This window comes from Neofelis nebulosa, chromosome 13, assembly GCF_028018385.1.
Source record: "Neofelis nebulosa isolate mNeoNeb1 chromosome 13, mNeoNeb1.pri, whole genome shotgun sequence".
NCBI classification, from domain to species: Eukaryota; Metazoa; Chordata; class Mammalia; order Carnivora; family Felidae; genus Neofelis; species Neofelis nebulosa.
The window spans coordinates 10,896,507-10,922,842 of NC_080794.1; the positions used below are offsets into that span (position 1 = coordinate 10,896,507).

The 26,336-nt window shown below is 43.1% G+C and overlaps 1 protein-coding gene across 6 annotated transcripts; it reads left to right on the forward strand.

Annotated features, from left to right (window-relative positions):
• Window positions 1-1,621: 1,621 nt before the first annotated feature.
• Window positions 1,622-22,341, forward strand: LOC131493674 (zinc finger protein 248-like). 6 transcript variants are annotated; one of them, XM_058698299.1, is made up of 7 exons: window positions 1,628-1,734; window positions 2,559-2,630; window positions 3,373-3,474; window positions 3,576-3,617; window positions 11,750-11,876; window positions 12,143-12,238; window positions 18,080-22,341. In XM_058698299.1, the coding sequence occupies exons 4-7, from the start codon at window positions 3,603-3,605 to the stop codon at window positions 19,576-19,578; spliced, it is 1,737 nt and encodes a 578-aa protein (XP_058554282.1). In that variant the 5' UTR covers window positions 1,628-1,734; window positions 2,559-2,630; window positions 3,373-3,474; window positions 3,576-3,602; the 3' UTR covers window positions 19,579-22,341. The 6 variants fall into 6 exon arrangements, with proteins under 6 accessions (XP_058554284.1, XP_058554282.1, XP_058554283.1 ...); XM_058698301.1 differs by lacking the exon at window positions 2,559-2,630 and having other exon boundaries at window positions 1,622-1,734; XM_058698300.1 differs by having other exon boundaries at window positions 2,559-3,474.
• The last annotated feature ends 3,995 nt before the right edge of the window (window positions 22,342-26,336 follow it).

Sequence of the window (26,336 nt, forward strand, 5' to 3'; positions counted from 1 at the left end):
CAAAAATTCTAGATACGGCTTATTTCCTCTGCCCCTGAGTGTGCACTGGACTTAGAAACTCACTTTTTTAAAAGTTTATTTGAGAGAGAGAGAGAGAGAGAGAACAAGCTGGGGAGGGCCAGAGAGAGAGAGAGAGAGACAGACAGACAGACAGACAGACAGACAGAGAGAATCCCAAGCAGGCTTGTCCTGACAGCGCAGAGTCTGATGCAGGGCTTGAGCTCACAACCTGTGAGATCATGACCTGAGCTGAAACCAAGAGTCGGACACTTAACCAAGTGAGTCACCAAAGCGCCCCCAACCCACTTTAACTGTAGACTGAAAAGGGAAAAATCCTAACCATATAGTGGAGAAACCTGTCAGACACTACCTTAACCAAGTAATCACGGTTAGTATGTCACATCATGTTTACATCCTGTGTCACCTGATATGTAGGTAGGGCACATCCTCTCATGGGGAATCTTCCTACAAATATATAACCTCAGTCTAATCAGGAGAAAACAGGGGCGCCTGGGTGGCGCAGTCGGTTAAACGTACGACTTCAGCCAGGTCACGATCTCACGGTCCGTGAGTTTGAGCCCCGCGTCAGGCTCTGGGCTGATGGCTCGGAGCCTGGAGCCTGTTTCCGATTCTGTGTCTCCCTCTCTCTCTGCCCCTCCCCCGTTCATGCTCTGTCTCTCTCTGTCCCAAAAATAAATAAAAAATGTTGAAAAAAAAATTTTTTTTTTAATCAGGAGAAAACACCAAACATAAATTCAGGGACATTCTTCACAATACCTGACCATTATTCTTCAGCCATCTGAAGGACGTGAAAGATCAAAAAAACTCTTACAGATTGGAGGGGACAGTGACGGATGGTGACTGTACAGTGGTATGCTGGATTGATCCTGGACCAGAAAAAGGACATTAGTGGAAAAACTGACGAAATCTGAATAAACTCTGTAGTTTAGTTAAAAGAATTGCACCCGAGTTACTCCCTTAGTTTTGATGAAAGTATCCTAGTTCTGCAAGACGTTCACATCGGGGGAAATTGAGTGAAGCGTATAGGGGAGGTCCTGGGAAGATGAGAGGGTGCTTTCTTCGAGTTTGGTATAAGAACACTTCAATGGCTTTTAGCACGAATACCGAATTGCTAGCTTGCTTCTTCCCTCATTCCAAAGGATAACCATGCTGGTCACAGATCCCACGTTTATAACTGAAATCCATGCACACCTTTCCCTCTCTTGGCTTGTGTCTAGAAGGCGCACTGCTTTGCTGTAGGCGTCGGGGGCACGGACAGAATGCTGGCTCTAGGCAGAAGTGAAGATCTCAGATGATAAGCTCTGAACTCAGCAGACTCGGCAGCTACGCTCCAGCTGATTTCTCGAGGAGTGGGCAGGTGTATATCGGGAAAGGGAATCTTGAGAGAGGTACTGAACAATTTAGGCAACATCCTAAGGGCTTTAACAACGCAAATGCCTCCAAGCTTCACTAAAACCCTGTTCGCTGGCTACTACCACTAGCTTTTACAACTTAGGAGTGAGACGTCGCTTCTAAGGAGGATACGGGCACTTTCCCAGCCCAAGCTGCCAGGAGCAGAGAGCTCCAGCTCTCCGCCGCAGCCGCGCCGCTCCCTCTCCTCTCTCTGCGCATGTGCATCCCCGCCTACTCCTCCCGGCTCGTCCTTCCCCGGCCTCCAGCCCCTCGTGGGAAACCTTCCCTGGCTTCCGGGTCCACGCGGCGAGGGAGCTGCGGGTGAGCCCCGGAGGGAGGGGTCGAGGGCCCAGGGGGCCCCGCGCGGCTCGGGGGTCCGGCGGGGGCGGCGGTGCCCAGTGGTGGGTAGGAGCCCCGCGGACATAGGAGGGACCCCAGGCTTCTGCGGCGCCTGCAGAGTGGAAGGGACGCGGGGTGTGTGTGTGGGGGGGGGGGGGGGCATGGGCGTCTCAGATTAAGGGACCGGGGTCCCGCGTCGGAACGTGGGCTCTCCGGCTCGCAGGGTCCGCAGGTGTCCAGCTCCAGCGCTAAGCGGGCTGCGCCGTCGTGCGGCCGCGGGTGGGGAGTGCGCGTGCGTGACGTGTGCGCTGGGCCCACGGGGAGGGGGTGGGGCTGCGGAAAAGAGTGAACGCGCGTGCGCGACGTGCGTGCGCGCTTCACGTTGTGACGTGTGCGCGTGCGTCTTATAGGCGCCTGGCTACCTAAGGAGGGGCGCGGTCGTAGGAGAGAACGAGTGAGCCAGGCAGGGCTTCTGATGTAAATGAAGGGCTCTGACCGAATAGCCGACGTGAGGCTCGGGCTCCTTATCTGTAAAGTGTGGGTGTCCGGAATCCTTGCCGCACTGCATTGTTCTGAGCACTCGCATTTTGTTAGCTGCTATTGTATTTGTTTGTTATGTGTGTAATACGTGCGGCTGGAGCGTGGACAAGTCTCTAGGGCCTTCATTGCTCAGTTAACTCATTTGTGCAATGGAACAGGGAAGGGGCTGGACTAGCTAGCCACCAAGGCCCTTTCCTGGCTCTAACATTCCCCAGATCCCAAGTTATTATTTATTATGTATTCATTTGTTATTTGTTATGTATAAGCATGACTGTATCCTGAAGCCATCGAAGGCTGTGTGACGGTGGAAGGTCTGGGACAGAGTTAAGAAGAGCGAGGTGAGCTGGAGCTGAGAGGGGTGGGCACGCAGCCTGCACAGGAAACGTCGCCTCTTTGGAGAGTTTGTGAGGGCATGGTCGGGAATGAAAGGTTCACCAGCCATAACTAAGGAAATTCTGTCATCATCCCTCTCTGAACCCTCCCTTCTCCCCTCATTTTCTGTTCTCTGTTTCCGGAGGCGAGCTGCCCTCAATGTCCCATTGTTGATGGCATCTAGAAAGATGCCGAGGTTCCCGCTTTCCTGACCTTACAGACGTACAGAATGGTAGTGCAGGCAAGTCTCTTGTAGGGTTATCTGTTTTGACCTTATTTGAAAAGTGAGAAGGCAAAAATTGAGCCTGAGGAGCTGACTGACTGAGATTGTGCAGTTTGTTAGTGCCAGAACCACGGTTAAAAGTTAGGTCTGCAGATGGCTGGGCCACTGCCCGTTGTGCCACTGCGAAGTCAAAGATAGTTTGTTACCAAAAGACCTTTTGAAAGTTGTAAGCAGGTTAGAACAAACATTAAACATTTTTTACGTTGCCTTAAACAGTCCCATCTCTTTTTTCCAGAGGTTTCTTGGATTATCTGACCTCAAGGGATTAATGGTGTTAACAGGAAAATATTAACAATGTGGCTTGAGGTGTTTAATTTTTCCCCACCACGTCAGTTTTTTTTGACAAACCCATAGTGTTTCCTCCTTTAGGTTACTGTTCTATGTTAAACTCATCTTCTCATGTTTTTAATTTTTCTGTGTCACAGAACCTAAATTGGTAATAAATCAATAAGAAACAAATGTTTACATTCACTCAGTGAAAAGTATCATGTCTAAGCTCAACATATATCGGAGCCACACATGGACACGTAAGTATCTTGTATGTGGAGCTGTTGCGTAGGCAGGTAAATTCAGGAACTGCAAGATAGGCCAAGTCTCTCCTAACTTCCTTCTTCCTTGTTCCCCTCAGCTCTGCCTCCTTCACTAAGAGCGGAAAATGAACAGATCCCAGGTGAGTTTTTTGGTTTGTGTATTCCCACTTTGTTTTAAAACGAGTTGTCTAAAGTTTGTAAGGATTCACATTTTTAAAACGAAAAAGTAGAAGTGGGCAAGAATTATATTGAGGGCAGTACGTCAAGAGTAGCAAATTCAGGGGCACCTGCGTGGCTCAGTCGGTTAAGCATCCGACTTCAGCCCAGGTCATGATCTCACAGTTTGTGGGTTCAAGCCCCGCGTCGGGCTCTGTGCTGACAGCTCAGAGCCTGGAGCCTGCTTCAGATTCTGTGTCTCCCTCTGTCTCTGCCCTATTTTTCCTAAATAGCTCTTGTTCCTTTCATTGGAGCACAGTATTAGAAACCAAGACTGGGGGACTAGGTGTGCCTTTTGCTAGTGGTGCATCATTGCTGGTGGACCCTCCCAGCTAACTGAACAAGGAAATACATGTGTGTACTAACCCATGCGGATACACAAGTCTATACATATTTCAGTATACAACCATCTATATCTAGAGTAGGCTACGTATTAGTTCACACTGTTTTCTCCTGTTGTAATCATTACCACATGGAGCATTCTAACCTTCTCTCCTTGCTTGTCTGTAGTCTCCCACTCTAACAGTGAGAATCTGGCTAACATCAAATGGATTTTATTGACTTGATAGTTCAATTTGAGCATACATGTACATGTACATGATTTCAGAGTTGTTAACCCCTGGACTCTTGATTCTTCCAGGTCGGGGTCCTTATGAATTAAGGGGCTAGAAATATTCATGTGTAGGTTTTTTTTTTTAATTTTTAAAAAAATTTTTTTAATGTTTTTATTTATTTTTGAGACAGAGAGAGAGAGAGACAGAGCATGCATGGGGGAGGGACAGAGAGAGAGGGAGACACAGAATCCGAAGCGGGCTCCAGGCTCTGAGCAGTCAGCACAGAGCCCGATGCCGGGCTCGAACTCACGGACCACGAGATCGTGACCTGAGCCGAAGTCGGATGCTCAACCGACTGAGCCACCCAGGCGCCCCTCATGTGTAGGTTTTAAGGAGACATAAGGTTTCAGATGCTAGGGTGTGAAATTGCCGGGTCAATTATGTAATGTATGTTTAGCTTTGCAAGAAACTGCCAAACCATTTTTACAAAGGTGCTGTATCCGTTTCCATTCCTACCAATTACAAATCAGAATCCTTGTTCTGCATCTGGACCTGAAATTGGTATTGTCATTATTTTGGATTTAACCATTCTAATGTATCATGACATCTCATTTTTGTGTGGTTTTTTGAAAAATGTTTATTTATTTATTTTGAGAGAGAGAGAAAGAGAGAGTGCATGCATGCGAGCAGGGGAGGGCCAGAGAGAGAATCCCAAGCAGGCTGTGTGCTAGCAGCTCAGAGCTCGATGCGGAGCTCAGTCTCACCAACTGTGAGATTGGACCAAAGCCGAAATCAAGACTCAGACACTTAACCTACTGAACCACCCGGGCACCTCTTATTTTTGTTTTAATTTGCATTTTCCTACTAACAGGTGATATTGAACATTTGTTCATATGTTTATTTGCTATCGTTATGTCTTTGGTGATATGTTTGTTCACATCTTTTGCCCATTTTTCAATGGGTCATTTGTTTTCTTACTGAGCTTTAAGAGTTCTTTTGTATTTTTTTGATACAAATCCTTTCGTAGATATATGTGTTGCAAATATTTTCTCCTAGTCTGTGCCTTGTCCTTTCATTTTCTTAGAAAATGCCTTTTGCCGAGCAGATTTTGTTTTTAATAACACCCAGCCCATGTTTCCTGCCCTCCCCCACAACCCCCTGCCATGGGATGTGCTTTTTCTCTTGTATCTAAAAGCTCATCACCAAATCCAGGGGCACAGAGATTTTTCTCTTATATCCTGTGCTCTGTATTTTCTTCTAGAAGGTTTTGCATCTTACATTTAGATCTCTGATTCATCTTTAGTTAATATTTGTGTAAGGTGTAGGGTCTCTGTCTAGGTTCATTTCTTTTGCATGGGTATCCAGTTGTCCACCACCACTTGTTGAGAGTATCTTTTCTTCTTTTATTGCCTTTGTTCCTTTGTCAAAAATTATTTGACTATATTTTGGTAAATCTAATCCTGGACCCTCTATTTGTTCCATTGACCTGTGTGTCTCTTTCAGCAATAACATACTGTTGTGGATACTTGTAGCTTTATACTACATCTGGAGATCAGTTGATGTGAATTCTCATTTTTCTTCTTCCACATTGTGTTGGCTGTTCTGGATCCTTTGCCTTTCTATATAAGCTTCAGAGTCATTTTGTTAGTATCTGCAAAATAGCTGTTTTTTATTTTATTTTATTTTATATATCTGTATTTTATTTTATTTTTTTAAAGTTTTATTTTAGAGATAGTGTGTGAGCTGGAGAGAGGGGCAGAGTGATAGAGAGAGAGGGAGAGAGAGAATCCCAAGCAGGGCTTGGGGCTCGATCTTGTGGCCTTGGGATCATGACCTGAGCCAAAATCAGGAGTCAGACACTCAACTGACTGAGCCATCCAGGTGCCCCAAAATAGCTGGGGTTTTTATTTGAGTCACATTGAATTTATAGATTAAGTTGGAAAGAATTGGTATCTTAGCCATATTGAGTCTTCCTATTGATGAATATGGAACATTTCTCCATTTATTTAGATCTTTGATTTCTTCCATCAGTTGTGTTTTTCTGCAAACACCTGTAGATATTGTGTTATATGTATACTTGAGTACCTTTTTTTGGCACTATTGTAAATGGTATTTTTTCGTTCATTTGAAAATTTGGAATTCCAATTCTTCATTTTATTTGTGTTTGTTTATTTATTTATTTAAAGTGAGAGAGGGGCGCCTGGGTGGCTCAATCGGTTGAGCGTCCGACTTCGGCTCAGGTCATGATCTCACAGTTTGTGGGTTCAAGCCCCGCATCAGGCTCTGTGCTGACTGCTTGCTCAGAGCCAGGAGCCTGCTTCAGATTCTGTCTCCTTCTCTCTCTGCCCCTCCCCCGCTCACGCTTTGTCTCACTCTGTTTCTCAAAAATAAATAAAATGTAAAAAAAAAAAAAATTAAAAAAAAATAAAATAAAGTGAGAGAGAATGAGTCAGGGAGAGAGGCAGAGAGAAGGAGAGAGATTTCCAAGTGGGCTCCACACTGTCAGCTAAGGGCCCAACCATGGCTTGATCCCACATACTGTGAGACCATGACCTGAGGCAAAATCAGGTGAGACGCTGAACTGACTGAGCCACCCAGGTGGCCCTGTGGAATTCCAGTTCTTTATTTGGATATAGGAAAACAGTTGACTTTTTAATATTGACTTTTATCCTGTGATGTTGTTGTATTTGCTTATTACTTCCAGTTGATTTTTTCTTTCTTTTTATAGATTTCTTGAGGTTTTCTATATAGACACTCGTATTGACTTCAAATAGAGAGTTTTATTTTTGCTTTGATCCCAGTGATCTCATCTCTTTCCCCCACCCACCTCCCCTCTGGCAATAACCAGTTTGTTCTCTATATTTAAGAGTCTCTTTTTGTGTCTCTTTTGTTTCTTAAATTCCATATGGTAGTTGTGTTTCTTTGACCTCTTTCACCTAGCACTGTAGTCTCTACATCTATCCATGTTGTTGCAGATGTCAAGATTTCATTCTTTTTATGGCCGAGTAATAGTCCATTGCGTGTGTGTGTGTGTGTGTGTGTGTGTGTACCACATCTTCTTTATCCATTTGTCGATGCACTCTTGGCTTGCCTCCATATTTTGTCTATTGTAAATAATGTTACATTTATATATAAACATAGAGGTGCATATATCTTTTCAATTCAGTGTTTTCATTTTCTTTGAGTAAATACCAAGTTGTGGAATTACTGGATCATATGGTAGTTCTATTTTTTTTTTTTTTTGGAGGAAACTTTATACTGTTTTCCATAGTGGCTGCACCCCTAACCCCTAATATCCCCCCCATCAGTATATGAGGGCTCCTTTTTCACATTCTCACCAACTCCTGTCATTTCTTTTTTGAGTCTAGCCATTCTGACAGTTGTAAAGTGATATCTCGTGGTTTTGATTTGAGTTTCCCTGATGATGAGTGATGTTGAGCATTTCTTCATCTGTCTCTTGACCATCTGTATGTCTTCCTTGGAGAAATGTTTATTCAGGTCCTCCATCCAGTTTTTAATCAGCTTGTTTTTTTCTGTGCTGAGTTGTATAAGTTATGTATTTTGGAAATCAGATTCTTAACAGATATATCATTTGTAGATATCTTCTCCCAAGGTTTTATTTTTGTTTTATTGATGGATTCCTTTGCTGTGCAGAAGCTTTTTTGTTTTGGCATAGTCCCAGTAGTTTAATTTTGCTTTTGTTTCCCTTGCCTGAGGAGACATATCTAGAAAAATAGTTCTACAGATGATGTCAAAGAAATTATTGCCTATGTTGTCTTCCAGTTTCAGGTCTCACATTTAGGTTTTTAATCTCTTTCGTGTATGGTGTAAGAAATGGTCCAGTTTCATTTTTTTTGCATGTAGCTTTTTCCCAGCAGCGTTTGTTAAAGAGACTTTTTCCCATTGTATATTCTTGCCTCCTTTGTTGAAGACTAATCGACTATATAACTGTGGGTTTATTTCTGGGCTGTCTGTTCTGTTCTACTTTGAATAGCCAAAACCATCTTGGGAAAGAAAAGCAAAGCTGGAGGTATCACAATCCCCGATTTCCAGATAGACTACAAAGAGCTACAGTAATTGAAACAGTATGGTACTGGCACAAAAATAAACACATAGATCAGTGGAGGAGAATAGAGAGCCAATCATGCATGTATGTATGTATGTGTGTGTGTGTATATATATATATATATATATATATATTTTTTTTTTTTTTTTTTCTTTTGGTTTCTTTTGGGTCTTACTGCACTAGTGAGTGCTTCCAACACAGAGTTGAATAGGAATATTGAGACAAGACATCCTTGCCCTATTCCTGCCCTTAGAGGAAAAGTGTCCAGTCTCTTAACATTAACTGTGATATTGCTGTAAGATTTTTGTAGATGGTCTTTATCAAGCTAAGATCCCCCTATTCTTAGTTTGCTGAGAATTTTCATCATGAATGCTGTTAGATTTTGGCAAATGCTTTTTCTTCATCAATTGATTGGATCATGTAAATTTTCTTCTTGGCCTGTTGACGTACTAGATTGTATTCATTGATTTTTTTTTTTTTTTTTTAAACATTGATCTAGCCTTCCATACCTGGAATAAACTCCACCCGGTCGTGGTTTAAAATACATCTGATACATTGTCAGATTTGATTTGCCAATATTTGAGGATTTTTGTGTCTATGTTAATGGGAGATATTGGTCTTTAGTTTCTCATGTCTTTATTTGGTTTTGGTATTAGGATACTGCTGGCCTCATAATATGAATTTGCAAGTGTTGTGTACTGGAGGAGATTGTGAAGAATTGGTATTTTTTCCTTAAACGTTTAATAGAATTCATCAGTGACACCATTTGGGCTTTGTGCTTTCTATTATGGGAGTGATTTGATTATTTATTCAAGTTTTTAAAAATTTATTTTATTAAAAAAATTTTTTTAAGGTTTATTCATTTTTCACAGAGTGAGTGGGGGAGGGGCAGAGAGAGAGGGAGACACAGATTCCAAAGTAGGTTCCAGGCTCTGAACTGTCAGCACACAGCCTGATGCAGGGCTTGAACCACGGAGCATGTGATCATGACCTGAGCTGAAGTTGGACGCGTAACCGACTGAGCCACCCAGGTACCCCTAATTCAAGTTTTTGGGTTTTTTTTTTAACAAATATAGATCTATTCAGGCTATTTGTTTTTTTGTAGGAAATGGTAGCCGTGTCTTTTAAGGAATTTGTCCATTTCATCTAATTTTTCAGGAATAGAATTGTTTGTGGTATTCTCTTATTATTTTAATGTCATTAGGATTGGTATTGACCGATCATTTCTGAGATTCATAATTTGTTTCTTTTCTTTTTTTCTTGGTTAGGTTTTCTGGAAGTTTATTAACTTTATTGGTCTTTTCAAAGCAGCTGTTGGTTTCATTGATTTTTTTTTTCATGGTTTCAATTTCATTGATTTATTCTAATGTTTCCTTTATTTTGCTTGCTTTTGGCTTAATTTGCCTTTCTTCTATAGTTTACTAAGATGGAAACTTAGGTTACTGATATAAAATTTTTCTTTCTGTTTTTTTTGGATGTTTATTTATTTTTGGGGGGGAGAGAGAGAGAGAGATGAGCAGAGGAGGGGCAGAGAGATGAAGACACAATACAAAGCAGGCTCCAGGCTCTGAGCTGTCTATCAGCACAGAGCCGGACACGGGGCTCGAACTCACAAACTGTGAGATCATATGTGAGCTGAAGTGTCAGACACTTAACCAACTGAGCCACCCAGGTGCCCCTAAAATTTTTCTTTTCTAATATATACATTTGATGCTATAAATTTCCCTCTATGTATTTCAATCCATCCCACAAATTTTGATAAGTGCTATTTTTATTTTTATTTTATTTAAAATATTTAAAAATTTCTTTTGAGGCTTCTTTGAACTATGGGTTATTTATAAGTGTGTTGTTTAATTTTCAAGTGTTTGGGAGATTTTCCAGCTATCTCATGATTATTGATTTCTATTTAATTCCATTGTAGTCTGAGAACGTATTTTGTATCATAGCTGTTGTTTTAAATTTGTTAAGGTGTGTTTTGTGGCCAAGACTATGCTTTATCTTGGTGAAGGTTCCACGTGAGCTAAAATAGAATGATAAAGTGTGCATTTTACTCTCTTGGATGGAGTATTCTATAACTGCCAATTAGATCATGTTGATAGATAGTGCTGTTCAGGTCATTTATGTACTTAGCTGATTTCTGCCTCCTTGATCTGTCAGTATTGACAGAGGGATGTCGAAGTCTCCCAACTATGAGTATAAATTTGTGTATTTCTCCATTCAGTTCTGTCAGTTTTGAGGTACATATTTTGATACTGTTTTGATAGATGTATGTGTATGTTCTCTGTGAGGACTTGAATCCAGGTAATGAGTTAATTCCGATGCTGTGTTTCTTAGCTCTAAAGTGACCATTTTATCTGTGTTCGGATGTGTGTACTTGTGTGTCTGTAGACACGTGTATCCGAGGGCCCGGAGACCATCCCCAGGTTCAGTGACTCAGCGGGTAGTCCTTTTTATGGTTCTGACTCCTTAATGGACAGGCATACAAAGCAGAATCAGGGAAGGGAAAAGGCACGTGGAGCAGAGTTGAGAGGAGGCCAGGAGCAGACTTCTAAGAGTCTTCCCCCGAGACGCCCGTCAGTGCCCCAGCAGTGAGATGTGACAGCAAATGGGAAATGTCTGCCCGGGGAGCTCAGGAGACTCAGTGCTCAGAGACCAGGAGCTGATGACATCGGTACTCTCTGCTTAGCACAGAAACTTCGAGACCAGAAGGAATGCACGTGTGTGCATAAAGCATATTGCTTACACACAGTTTAGGCTCAGCAAACCATTCATATTAGGGCACGGAGAGTCTCCTGAAGTCCAAGTTCCCAGGTGCCAGTCAAGGGCGCCTCACAGCGGACCTTTCAGGGGCTAGCAGTCTCCGGCCTGCTCTATTACTTCTCTGCATGGCACCCATACCACGTATCCGTCAACTTATCTCCTCTGTTCCTTTATTTTGTTCGTGTTTTCCTCTGTTTTATTAACCATATTAATCATAATTCGTTTTAAAGTTCTTGTTTATTAATTCCAATATCTGGGTCTCCTCATGGTCTGCTCTATTTTATTACCTATTTTTTCTGTCACATAAATGATAATATTAAAGAGCTAACTTTTTCTTGGTTTGCCTTCCTTCCCAGTGTACTGTGTGCACACTGTTGGCTCCTGCAGTGTGTAATTTAGTAAAGGTTAATGTATGCGTCTACTCCTCAGATCGTAAGCGCTTTAAGCACAGGAACGATGTTTTCATCAGCAGTATTTGCAGCAAGGGGAACAGTTCCAGGCCCTTAGTGGAAACTCAGTGTGTGCAAGATACTTCTTTTATCCTACATAGTATAGCACAAAAGAAGGCATCCGTATGTCAATTTTTAGTGAATCCGAAAGAGATAAGCTCTTTTAAATCTCTTCCATGTCCTGTAGTTCTGACACTTTCATATAGAAAAGGAATATACCATTACAGGAACAAGTGTCATTCAAAGATGTATGTGTGGACTTCACTCAGGAAGAGTGGTATCTGCTGGATCCTGCTCAGAAGATACTATACAGAGATGTGATTCTAGAAAATTACAGCCACCTTGTCTCAGTAGGTAAGAATTTTTTTTCCCTTGTGACTGACTACCAGTACATTTCTGGTTGTTGAAACATATGAATTGCCTGTCAGATTTTCTGATTTGAAACTTGAGATTCAGGGCCATGAGATGACCCGTCTCTCTCTGGCCCCCATAAAAAATGCTGTTTTCTCAGGGGTTGGTTCATTTGGGCATCTCCCTTGGGTATCTCCCAAAGCTGTACCTTTCAGAGTTCCTGAAGCCAGGCTCTTTAACCATTGTCTTGTATTATTTTTTCTTAACAGGATATTGCTTTACTAAGCCAGAAGTGGTCTTCAAGATAGAGCAAGGAGAGGAGCCCTGGATATTAGAGGCAGGATTCCCAAGCCACTGCCACCAAGGTGAGTTAGTGAGTTGATGGGCAGATGGAAGGCTAGGGGATGAGATCTTAGGCCATTGGTTTAGGGTTTATCACTTTTGAAATCATTCTTCAGAAATTTCTTTTTGTTAGGGGCGCCTGGGTGGCTCAGTCAGTTGAGCCATCCAACTCCTAATTTTGGCTCAGGTCATGATCCTGTGGTCTATGAGATCGAGCCCTGTGTTGGGCTCTGTGTTGAGAGTGTGGAGCCTGCTTGGGATTCTCTCTCTTTCTCTCTCTCTCTCTTCCCCTCCCCTGCACCCTCTCCCTCTCTCTCTTTCAAAATAAATATGCTTAAAAAATGTCTTTTTTTAGTCTTAGAGCTTTGGAAGTAAGTAAGGACGGTTGGCCCACATCCCCCTATTACCTTAATCATACTCCTCCATATGTCACTTCCACTCATAAATGCTTTCCTTGTCCTTCGACATTTTTGAGTGATTTACTTGTGCCCACGATGCAAACTTAGTTGGTTTCATCTCAGATAATTTTTCTTGGTTAGTTTATCTTTTAAAATTGTTTTATTCTCTTTGGACGCCTTGTGTTAGTTCGTGTGTATTCCTGCTGTACTTGTAGATATTTGTTTAACAAACATGTGGTGGGCACCCACTATGACCTGGTTGTGTTTTTAGGTAATTAAAAGAATAACATCCCTTTTATCATGGAGCACATATTACAGTGAGGGACAAGGAGCCTGTGTGTGTACATACATGTGCATGCTTGTGACTACATACATACAGTTTGTGATGGGGAGGGAGAATGATGGCATATGCTATTTGGTAAGGACATCAGAGAAAACCTTTTGATGAGGTCCACAATAGAGATGAGACTCTAATGAAGTGAAAGTGTGAGCTGTTCCAGGCACAGGGAACATCAGGTGCTAAACTTCTCAGCTGTGTTTAAGAGTGTTTGAAGAATGGCAAGGGGGCCATTGTGGCTAGAGGTGAGTAGGTGTGGGCAAGATTGATAGGAGATGATGTCGTAGAGGTAGTGTGGCCCTTGGTAGTTTTATTTTTATTAAAAAAAATTTTTTTTTTTAACATTTATTTATTTTTGAGGCAGAGAGCGACAGAGCATGAACGGGGGAGGGTCAGAAAGAGAGGGAGACACAGAATCTGAAACAGGCTCCAGGCTCCAAGCTGTCAGCACAGAGCCCGACGCAGGGCTCAGACTCAGAGACTGCGAGATCATGACCTGAGCCGAAGTCGGACGCCTAACCAACTGAGTCACCCAGGCACCCCAGGCCCTTGGTAATTTTATTTTGAGTGATGTGAGAAAACCTTGTGTTTTTTGTTTTTTGGTTTTTTTTTTTTTTGAGTAAATGTAAGTCAGATTAAGTCATCAGATGTGATTTATCGTTTATGCAGTAAATACACCGTGGTGGTTAGATGGTGCTTGGGCGCAGGCAAGGAAAGAATATCATTTAGGAGACTATTCTGAACTCCGGAGGGGAGAGGATAGCAGCTAAGGTGATTCCGGAAGTGCTGAGGAGTGGGAGATTTGTACGTGTATCTCGAGGATGAGAGCGTGGAAGAGAGACAGGAGTCCAGCCTGCCTCCACTGCTCCGTCTCAAGCAACTGGGCCAACGAGGGTGCCCTTTACTGAGACAGAGACGTTGGAGATTATAGGGGAATCACGACATGTTTAAATTTGCACACGAGAAGCTCCAGAGAGCTGCTAGAATCCAGTTGTGTGTTGAACAAGAGTATGGATGTATGCGAGTGTGCCGGACGTGGTTGAGGCCAGAGCCAGAAGTGCCCACGCGAGAGGCGTCAGCTGTGGGTCGCGGGGAAGGCACGAGGCTGGGAGAGAGCTTCTAGATCGGAGGTTGGCGGACTTTTATGTAAAGACCATAGCACGTATTTTAGGTTCCGTGGGTCACATGTGGTCTGGGCGGTGGCGGCTGCTCCTCCTGCTCCTCTTCCTCCTCCTCCTCCTCCTCCTGCCCTTCCTCCTCCTCCTGCCCCTCCTCCTCCTCCTGCCCTTCCTCCTCCTCCTGCCCTTCCTCCTCCTCCTGCTCCTCTTCCTGCTGTTCCTCCTCCTGCTTGTTCTCCTTCTCCTCCCCCTTCTTCTCCAGTGGCAGCTCCTCCTCCTGCTCCTCCTCCTGCTCCTGCTTGTTCTCCTCCTCCTCTTCCTCCTCCTGCTCCTCCTCCTCCTCTTCCTCCTCCTCCTCTTCCTCCTCCTCCTGCTTGTTCTCCTCCTCCTCCCCCTCCTTCTTCTCCTCCAGTGGTGGCTCGTGCTCCTCCTCCTCCTCTTCCTCCTCCTGCTCCTCCTCAACCTCCTGCTCCTCCTCCTCCTCCTGCTTCTCCTCCCCCTCCTCCTGCTCCTCCTCCTCCTGCCCTTCCTCCTCCTGCTTCTCCTCCCCCTCCTCCTGCTCCTCCTCCTCCTGCTCCTCCTCCTCCTGCTCCTCCTCCTGCTCCCTTTCTCCTCCTGTTCTTGCTCCTCCTCCTCCTGTTCCTCCTCCTTCCTGTTTCCTCTTCTCTCGCCTCTCTTCTTCCTTTCCACTCCTCCCTACTGCTTCTTTTATCTTTCCCTCTAAAGATGTAAAAAGCATTCATTGATCAAGGACCCCGCTCAGCCAGCAGACTCCTTTTCTAGAGAGTGGTTGTTTCCAAGTAAAAGCAGTGGCCCTGGAACAGTTCCACTTCTACAAGTGGTTTACAGTCCGTTAAATCGCATCGTGAGAGGAGCTGGAGAAGGAGTAGCCTGAGTGACAGGAAAACCCTGGAGCCTGGTTTCCCAGGAATCCAACAGGGAACAGTCTGCCATCGTATTTCTACCTTCACTGGCAGCTCCGGCACCAGCCCGCTAAACCCTGTTTTCCACTGTTGCTGGTCTCCTCATATTCCTGGGTTGTTTGCCTTCCAGAACTGTCTTCTTGCCTCTTCGGTTTCTCACTGATCCCACTCAAAACCAGAAGTGCATCTTTGTTCTCTCATTCCTGGCTCAATCTAATTACTGGTTTTTATTTTCTTACCTAAAGCATCCAATTTATCTTTCACTAGCCTGGAAAAGTTGCTAGTTACTAAAAAATAAAATTAAAATTGAAGTCTGTTTTCATTGACTATTGCAGTGTGGTCCTGTGCTGCCTATGTCATTTCTTTCTCTCTGCTCTTCAGAATTTATACCAAACCCCATACTTTCCTATATCTTAAATTTCACTTATAAATGCTTTCTGTCTTATTTACAACTTTTATTCTTGTTTACTTTGCCTTTTCAGATACTTAATAGTGTCCATGTGAATTCTTTAGACATTGCACGGTACACTGTGATGGCTTGTTATTATTTCACTTATTTTAAGTTAGAACTCAAGTTTTTTTTCCTATCACTTAAGTGGCCCATATTTTATGACCCTCACCCATGATTGGCTGTATCCCCAAAACTCAGATCTAATCATAGCACCCTTGTTTAGGGTTTCTTTCTTTATTGAGATTTTGTTGTCCCAAAGAGAAAGCCCTTTATTTTCCTAATTCTGACAGTTTACTAATTACTTTGTTGATTAACTGTGGAGCCACGTTTGGAAGAGATCATTCTTTTTCATCGATTCAGAATGCATTCTGTGGTACTTCTTCTAAATGCACATTGCCGTTTGGTCCTCATGTATACCAGCCCGTCAGGAACAGTTTGGAAATGATTCACATGCACATTACTTTTAAGAGTCATTCATATTCTGCCTCTTTAGTGAGGTCAGAGGAAGCAGGATTTTGGTAACACCCGCCAAGAGCCAGACTGCGGTCTTCACAAAGGTGTAGTAGCATGGAGCGAAGGACTTTCCTTACACTATGGTGAATTTCACAGGCAGTAAACTTGTTCTGAAGACAGCGACTAAAGGCTGGAGGTGGAAGGGGTGTCACAGTGCTCGTTGGCGTTCATTCTTTGCTTGTTATTTTTGTGGTTTGTTGTTTTCAGTTAAAGAAAGCAGCATTTCCTGGAAGATGTCCAGGTTCCAGGAAGAAGGGGGCTGGAGCACAGCTGGCCAGGTGAAAGGTGTGTCTCTGGGAGTGAGCGGCTTATGAGAGGCCCAGCTGGAGCTGCACAGAAATCCTGTTAATGGACTTGGGACAGGGCGGCCTGCACACTTACTTTTAATTTGTTTTTGCAGTGTAGTAACTGTTATCAGTCGGTCCTTGGAGCAGTGGGCTCAGGACGGCATTAGACTTTTTTTTCACACGAATGAACATCGTTGCATTGGGTAGTAGCAATGAAGCACAGCCAAGAATTTGTAAGATAAAGTTTGCGGAAGGTCTCAGAACCGTGTAGAGAGAGGAGTGATCCTTCCATAAGGAAGTCTCACAAGTAGGTAAAAGCCACAGATGAGGCTAGGTGTAAAGGCAGAAAACCTTGATGTGAAAGATAAACTTAGATACAAAAGCAGACTTAAAGATCAGCATTGCCTCAGAAACAGAATGTTTTGGGGAGAAGTAAGCCAGCAGACTGGGGTGAGTAATTGTGTGACGTGCCGGTCAGGACAGATTCATGAACAGCTGTGAGAAAACAAAATGAACCTGTTCCTTTGCAGAGATGGCCCGCCCCTCATCTGTTTTGTATTTCCTGCTGGATATTTGTGGTGTTGTGAATCACAGCTAGGTAGAGAATGAGAGTCTGAGGCGAAGCAGTGTCCTTCAAAACATGAGGAAATAGGTGCTTTCAGAAATGTCTTCTGATGCCGATCTATCAAACGGAGGGGAAAAGGAATGGCCACACGCACACAGGCGAGGATCCTACCGTAGTTCGAGGTCGGGCTGTGGGGATGTGAGGACATCAGCCATGATCTGCCTCTGAACTCTTCCTCGGCCGTGTTTCTCAAACAGTCTATTTGTAGTTTATTTGTTACTAAAAAACAAAACAAAACAAAAAACCCTCCCTTGTTGAACTCATCCAATTCTCTACATTTCCTGCTTCCTAAATGCACACCTCTCAGAAAATCTCCAGCCCTTGCTCACCGTGTCTTGAGTTTATTTCACTTCCAGCCTGCTTCTTACAGCTTTTTTTTTTTTTTTTAAATAATTATTTCTTGTGAAATAAGTCAAAAGAAAAACAAGATTCTGGGCTGTAGGACCTCCTGGTAGAACCTGAGGAAGTTGGTGTTGGTGCATCAATAGAAGATATGCTCCAGCAGGAATCCTGCCCCGGAAATCTGTATCTGAGGGGATTTAGGACTGGACTGTTCTGTCTCCACCAAACATAGTTCATCCTCTGAAAGCCCTGTCCGCTAATCTCCACTGTCACTTTATGCAGTGTTCAGTGTCTCTGTCGGGCTGACCCCATTCTCTGAGTTCCCCTGAATCAGCCACTCCTGGCTCCCTGTGCTTTGAATTTTCACCCTTTCCTGTCCAGTTTTGAAGGTTACGTGTTTAAAATGTTAAATGTCAGGGCACCTGGGCGGCTTAGTCGGTTAAGCGTCCAACTCCTGATTTCGGCTCAGGTCATGATCTCACGGTTTGTGAGTTCGAGCTATGCATCGGGTTCTGCACTGTCAGTGCAGAGCCTGCTTGGGATTCTCTCTCCCCCTCTCTCTCTCTGCCCCTCCGCTGCTCATGCTTGCTTGTTCACTCGCTTTCTCAAAATAAATAAAACTTAAAAAACAATTAAAAAATAGTAAAATGTTAAATGTCATCGCCAGGTTCCTTCCCTGTTTCCACTGTCGCGTGTCTTTATTTTCCAGTGAAAGCAGAAGGATAAAAAACGTATGCTTGGATTTAGTTCACACCAGGAAACCGAGCCCAAGACAAAAGCATCAACTAGATAAAAGGGCGTTTGTGTGAGTTCGTTTCCATTAGAAATGTACTAGGATTCATAAGATGTGGTTATTTTTCTCATTTCTAGAAGACTGGAAAGTTGATGACCTGATAGAGAGCAGCCAGGACAATGAAGACGAACATTTTTGGCAACTTGCTTTTACCGCCAACAAAACATTAAATATAGATAGTGGTGCTAGAGTAAGAAAAACTTTCAATCTGGGCACAGATTCTGTTCCTTCAAGAAATTTTCCATATAAGATATGTGACTCGTGTGAAATGAGTTTGAAAAATATTTCAGGCTTAATTATTAGTAGAAAGAGCTATTCTGGAAAGAAGCCTGATGAGTTTAATGTATATGAGAAATTGCTCCTTGACATCAGGCATGAGAAAACTCCTCCTGGAGGGAAATCTTATAAATATAATCAAAAAAGGAATGTGCTCCATCATAGTCACGATCTCAGTCAGCCAATTTTTGATCAGCCTTCTGAGTATAATGAAAATGGACAAGCCTTCCATGAGGAAGCGGCATTTTTCACAAACAAGAAAATACAGATAGGAGAGACGCTCTGTAAATACAATGCATGTGGAAGAACCTTCATCCACAGTTTAGAACTCAGTTTATCTCAGAGAACTCATTTGGAGATGGAGCCATATGAATGCAGTCTTTGTGGGAAGTCCTTCTATACCGATTTAAGATTGGGACACCAGAGAACTCTTACAGGGGAGACTCCTTATGAATATGACGGATATGGGCAAACCTTCTGTGATGACTCAACTTTCATTATCCATCAGGGAACCTATGCAAGAAAGATTCCCCACGAATATAAAGTGAGTCATAAAACGTGGGAAAAGTCAGCCCTCTTTAAACATCAGATAGTACACATGGGCAAAAAACCTTATGAGCACCATGAAAATAGGAATAACTTCAGCAAGAAGTCCCATCTCACCCAACTTCGAAGAGCTCACTCAGGAGAAAAAACCTTCGAATGTGGTGAATGTGGGAAAACATTCTGGGAGAAGTCAAACCTCACTCAGCATCAAAGAACACACACAGGAGAGAAACCCTATGAATGTACTGAATGTGGGAAATCGTTTTGTCAGAAACCACACCTTACCAACCATCAGCGAACACATACAGGAGAAAAACCCTACGCATGTAAGCAGTGTGGAAAAACGTTCTGCGTAAAGTCAAACCTCACGGAACATCAGAGAACGCACACCGGGGAAAAACCATATGAATGTAATACGTGTGGGAAATCCTTCTGCCACAGGTCAGCCCTAACTGTACATCAGAGAACACACACAGGAGAGAAACCCTTTATATGTAATGAATGTGGGAAATCCTTCTGTGTGAAGTCAAACCTCATTGTACATCAAAGAACTCACACAGGGGAGAAACCCTATAAATGTAACGAGTGTGGGAAAACCTTCTGTGAAAAATCAGCTCTCACTAAACATCAGAGAACTCACACAGGAGAGAAACCCTATGAGTGTAACGGATGTGGGAAAACCTTTAGTCAGAGGTCAGTACTGACGAAACATCAGAGAATTCACACGAGGGTGAAAGCTCTTTCAACATCCTGATGTCCAGAAGTCTCCACCCACCCTTTCAAAGTCTTACACCATTTTTGAAAATGAGATGAACGAGACCCAGAGAATGCCTCATGTTACTAGAAAGCGACATCTTGTTGTACTTCAAATAATTAATACTAGAATGAAATCTTACAGATATTTTGAATATGTGAAAGCTCTCAAAAACTGAAACTTTTCATCAGAAAATTTATATTGAGGGGAAGTTTATTCACTTAAGTAATGTAAAAATCTTTGTCTAGAATTTATGTTGTGTCGTATTCCAGATGTGATACCAAATTTTATTGTAAATACAGTGGATGGTATTATTCATTCATACCCAGACTCACAGTGGAATCTGAAGCTTAAAAAAAAGTTCAATCACAGCAGCATTAAACGTTTATGTGAGGAGTCTCTGACGATTGCAGGCCCAGTGTGGGTGTAGCAATATAACAGGAATTGGATGCACGCTTGATTTGCAAATTGGAGTCCAACGAACTTGTGGAGAAAATGTCCCTTCATTAAATGACTTATGGTCTGTATTAATGTTTCCCACACTTAATACCACCAGTGTCTACGGGTTGACGTAAATATAGATGTATATATGTAGCTGTAAATATACTTATGCACACATACCCACACAGATGCAGTAGTGTGTTCGAGTAAGCCCGTAATGGCTTGCAAGTACTGCTGATGGTTAAATTCCCAGGAATTTTGTGAGCCAGTTCTCAGAACATAATCATTATTTAAAAATTAAATTATATTAAAAACAAAGGTAATAAATACTCAGCACTCCTTGCTTCCTAATTATTTTATAATATTTTGCTATTAGCCTTGTTCTTTAGGTCACTCACAGTATTGAGTCTGCATGGTGACAATACCATACAACACGTGCTCCCGCCCGTCCCTTCCCACCTCTGTACTCAGTCATGAGGGTAGCTTGGCTTCAGTGGGAGTGTTTACACCCTGCAAATTGGCAAACCCTACAAACCGGGGTTTTTATTTTTTTATTTTCTCAGACAGCCTCTTGTCAAATATTTACCGGCACACCGCTGTGTATATATGAAAATATATTTGGAAAATTTAAAGTACAAACTATATGCCCTACCCCCTGTCCCATTTCCCGCCATAAATAAATGCCTGTGGCCATTATCGCTGAACTGCGTCTTCAATAAAGATCCCCAAATCTGTTTTTGTGAGGTTTTTTTAACTACCTTTACATCAGTCTTCATTGTAAATACTACCAGAGCCTCTTCGTAGTTTGGCCAGTCTGTGCTGTGTCACCACCGCATCACCACCCCCTTCTGTGACATTGCTGGCGTATAGGATGAGTGAGTAGGGCTGTTGTTACTGAACTACTACTTCCCAAAAGAAGCCAGATAGTATTTTTCTGAGTTTTTTCAGCTGCCTCTGGGTCAGTTTGTAACGTAAGAGCTGTTAAGAACAATGGTATCCCATGAATTTTGCACAGGTCACCATCAGTTATGAACAGGAATACTCCCTACTCTCCACAAATGAAAGTAGTGCTATGCGCTAGAATGCCACTTTCATTCTCTTGGTATTCAGTTGTTGTATCTACTTAGGCATGATACGTTGTATGTGACCCAGGAACTGGAACTATGTAATTGTATTTAAAATAATAGGATGTCATATACTGTCTCTTCCTCCTTTGTCCTGTTTCCTGTGCCTCCTTGGAACACACTAATCAGCAGTTCCAAGGACATTGCCCACCCAGCACCCATTCTCTACTTCTTACTTGCTGGGCTCTGTTTTGTTTCTCTTCCCATCCCCATCCCCCCCACCCCCAGGCAATTTAGGAGTAAATCCAGCTTAAGTTAATCATGGAGATGCTATTCTAATGATTTTGTTGGGATGGACACGTGAGCAGTGAGATGTTTGGAAAATACTCTGCGGTACTTCTGGGAAAGATCTCAGTGATCAAATACTGTCATGACATGAGAAGACACAAGGAGAGATTGTCTCTCTTATGCTGGATTTTTTCATGTTTGCATGTTGTACCAAATTGTAGCTTGTGGCCCTGAAGGGCAATAGCCTGAAGAGAACAATAGACAAAATGGAAAAAGCCTGGCTCAGAGGTGACGTCATAGAGCTGCACAACTCCATCTGGACCTGTTTTCTGCTAGGACTTTACATTACTGCAGTAGTAATGGTTTCTTATTGATCCTTAGGGCTGTCTGTCACTTAGAGCTGAAGCATTCCAGCTGGTACCGACACGTACTTAGTTCTAAGTGTTTATGTTCTATACAGTGATTTGGGGGAAGAATGATTTCTTTTGACAGGCTAATACAGGGATAGCTCTTTGTATCAGCCTTGGTTCTGATGAAAACCAGAATGCTACCCCAACTAAGATTCTGATGGGAGACTTCTCACAGCGGTTTGGGCCAGAAACAAGGAATACTGAAGCGCCTAGGGGCTGGCATCACTGAGAAGCCATGACCAGTCTAAATCCTAAAGGGGCAAAGGATGGAGACAGGTGTCACCAGAGCCCATTAAGAGCTGCTCTCACGGAAGAGAGACCATCTCCTAGGAGACACTGTCAACTACCAGAATTGTGGCACTGAATTGCTGGTGCCTCCCTTTGGAGTACCTGGCCCGGTGCTACATGCGGGTTAGGTGAGGTGGGCGCAGAGAAAGGGGACAGCAGGTCTGGGAGGAGCTAACGGCTGATGAGCTGCTCAGTGTGTTTTCATTTCTGTAAGTTCTATGTAAAGTCTCCGTATTAGAAATAAACTTACTCTACTAGTTGAAAGTTCCATATTTCTGCTCCATTGTGCTTTTGTGTCATAAGTAAATTCCCTTTGGAACTGAGCACTGTGGCAGGTGTCTGTTGACATGCATGAAGCAGGTAGTATGTTGAATTGCTTTCTTCATACATCTCTCTGTGGTGTTTCTCGTTATATGTGTTGTGACATACGCAGCTCTGTATTCTTCCAAATCAGTAGCCAGTTGTCCCTGCATTTTTTGATCAATTCACCCTTTTCCTCGTCAGCTTGATAATGGCATTTTGAGCATGTGCTATATATTGTGTGTAGTGACTATTGCTTTTTGTCTGCTCAAGGCAACTTTTCTATATTCTTCCAAGTAATATAACCTGTCCTTGTGAATGTGTGAGTTGACATTTATCACAGATGATACCATCTCTTCCTGGCCCCACATTTGTATTGATCCAGGAATGGTCACTTGTTACAAAATAGGCCAATGAGAACCCATCCTAGAATATTTTTGACAAGCCCCCGTAACCAGATAGTTTATGTCCTTGTTGCTGCCAGAAGTCCTATCAAGAAAACACGTCCGCCCGGGAGAACCTGATGGGGATAGTGCTGTAAAGTAAAATAAAAATAGGAAAAGTTGTCAGAAACATGGTTTGATTCTACATCGCGTGGAAAGGGACTGACCTCACTTGGACGGCTGCAGCGGAGGGAGTGAACCATTTGGTCATCCGGAGGGAGGGAGAGTGTGCTGCGTGTATGTGTGTAATACATGTGCATGTGTAACCAACAGTTTTACATACCTGTAATTTTGTTTCCTGAAACAACACCCTAATTACATGTGATATATTCTGATGTCTTATTTTGTATTGTACTGCATTCTGTTAAAAGAAAGACTTGTTGCTGTATGCTAAACCGATTTCACAGCCAATGAATGGGTCATCTCCCAGAGCTTGAAAGCCAGTGCTCAAGTGCAAACTCAGAAAAGGAATTCCTGGGTCACAGGTGTGGTTTTCTGAAATGAGTAAGCAATTTACATTTCCAGTGCCTGGAAATTGTTTTCTGACAAACTCCCAAGAACTTGTCTTTTGGGAATTGGGCCCATTTTCTGTGTTGAACTTGGCCTCCCCTTGCCTGGTGTGCCCTATCACTTCATGTCCAGCCTGTACTTGGCAAGGCAAGGTAGAGCTGTAGCCTCTGGAAAGGTTCAACCCATGGTGTCCTAGATGCCCTCAGCCACCCTGCTTGTGGCTCCAGTCGGAAGCTGCAGCTGTAGCTGTGCCCTTGCGCTACCCGCCTCTGCCTCTTTGTGGGGAGGGCTTATCCTGTTCCGATTCCTGTTATTTCCGCTGGATCTTCATCTGCCACTCAGGGACCGGACTCTACGGGATCCCAGCCTCCTCCCTTTTCCCCGCCTGCCCCTCCTTTCAGATTCTACATCCCCAGGCTTCCCTTCCAGACAACGAGGACCAATATCTACTCTTAGACACCACTTTAGGAGCAAGGTCCCCTCAGATACTTGGGGAGGTGGAAAAGTGATGCCTGATGTCTTGCGCCTTCCGCCGTGTGTGGTTGGGATGGTTGACGCTCAAACTGACATTCAGTTTCCTCATCTACAAAATGGGGGTAGTTCTCCCCATGTGAAGAACTACATTTTCATCTTGGCTTGTAGTGACACACCGGCCAAAAACTCTCACTGGCCTAACCCCCCAAAGTCCTTAGAGAATAGGAGGGGAGGTTAGAATTGTTTGAACTCTGGGGCGTCTGGGTGGCTCAGTCGGTTGTCTGCATGATCTCTCAGTTTGGGACTTTGAGCCCCGCGTCGGGCTCTTTGCTCACAGCTCAGAACCTGGAACCTGCTTCAGATTCTGTGTCTCCTCACCCCTCTCTCTCTGCCTCTCCCCCACTCATGCTCTGTCCCCCCCTCTCTCAAGTATAAACACACACACACACACACACACACACACACACACACACACAAAAACAAAACAAAAAAACTACTTGAACTCCAGCCCCTAGTGAAGATGTATCCTGCTCTATTGGGTCTCTGACCACCTTCTTTAAACTAGAAAAGGAACTTGGAGAAGCGTGGCAGCCGTGTCTAGTGTCCATGAGTTGTGGGACTTCCTTAGTCTTCCTGTGACTGGGCGCTCCTATGCTGATGGTCCTTACCATCTGCCCATGTTGGGGGGAAAGGGCGTGAGTATTCTTTGGAATGTAACAGATGAGTAGCCTTCACCCCCATCCTCTCCTAAATAGTTGCCTCTCCTAAAATAACTATCATTTTTCAGTCCAGCATGTATCCTAGGACTTTTTCCATGCATTGTAATCCATGTTTGTTTACCTACACAGAATTTATAATAAACCAGAATCTGAAGGGCATTTGACTTTTGCAAATCAGAAACACTGTCAAAATATTAAAATCCTACATTGCAAGCAAAAGTGTATATGCCGTTTCCGAATAATACGTTGTTGCCTGGAATTAGACAACTTTAAAGCTGTCATGCCCAGCGATTTGCAAGCTGTATTTTGTAATTGCTCCTAAAGAGAAATAAACCGTGTAATTTTTAATAGCCTATGGATGAACAACTATTATTTATGTTTTTTGGAGGTTTTTTTGCATATGATTTGGTGATTTGTGCAGATATTCTATATTATTACAGTTTAAAACATTTTAAAATTCCTATAAAATGTATCCAAAAGTTTTAAAACTGCCGATGTTAGTGGTTGTGATGAAAAACATCTGAACCACAGAAACTTTAGAAGAGCAAATACTATGGAAATAGCATGCTGTTAGTTTAGTAGGTAATGAGAAAAATAGTATGCTCAGAAAACATAAATAAAATGACTTTCATATACCACAGGAGTCACAGACTTACATTCTCTGAAACGTGTTCTTCAATTTTACTTATATGGGAAAATTAGTGAAAAAATAATACCACTCTCTTGTCATCCATAGGTGGGTTGTGGCTTTGTCTCTGGTGTTTGGTTTGCTTTCTTCTATTTCAGTGTTCTTTTAGGAAATATGCACGCGCTCTCTCTCTCTCTCTCTCTCTCTCTCTCTCTGTCTCTCACAATTACTAGGATAACATATATATTATATATAACATTTCATTTCACAATATGTGAGTAACATTTTTCCATGTATTCCTGCCTTTATGTGATCATGTTTAATGACTGCCTAGGATTCTGTCTTATGGATCAGTACCGTTTTACCTACAATCTATTGATACTCGCTTAGGTGGTTTCCAGTATTTTTATTATAAATAACCTGTGGAGGAGCACCTTGGGGCATATACCGTTCTACATTCCTCCAGGTTTTCTTCTTTGAATTTCTTTCTAAGAGTGTAATTTCTGGATTAAAAGGTAAGTTCATTTTCAGTGCTGATGAAACTGACTCCAGAAAGGCTGTATGAATTTCAGATCCATCCAAAGTTTGAAAATGTGCGTTTTCTAAACCTATTCCCACCCTGGATCCTATTCTTTTACAATTCTTCCCAGCCTTATATGATATAAGGTTTTCTAGAGACATTGAGCAATTTAATACTATTTATTGACTTATCATCTTCAATTTCTTTCTTTGTGTTGGCTCATGTCCTTAGCTATAAGGACACTTTTTATGAACCATAAAAAAATTATTTGTTTTGCAAATTTCTAGTTTTACTGTTTTGCATTGGGCTGGGTCTGTGCAAAAAGATAAGCGGCGGATGGACCCAGGGTCTATATTTTGGGGTTCCCGGGGCAGCCATATGTGGGGAAGGTGGTCAGTAATTGAGTTTGGGGGAGAGGTCTTGTGCTCTTGGACACCAGGGCCCAGAGATCCTCCGGAGTAGAGCTCAAAGGCCTTACTCATACCTCCTAGCAGCACGGGCAAGCCAGCAGGGGGAGTAAGAGGAATGATTTGGCCATTGACTGCTCACCCTTCCCCCACTGCCCCCCCTCCCCAAGGGCTCAGGGCACTGGTATCAGTAGGACCTGAAGTGCCTTTGGTTCCTAGGCCTCGTTTTAATTGAGGTGCTTACTCTGTAACGGTCATAAAAGAGT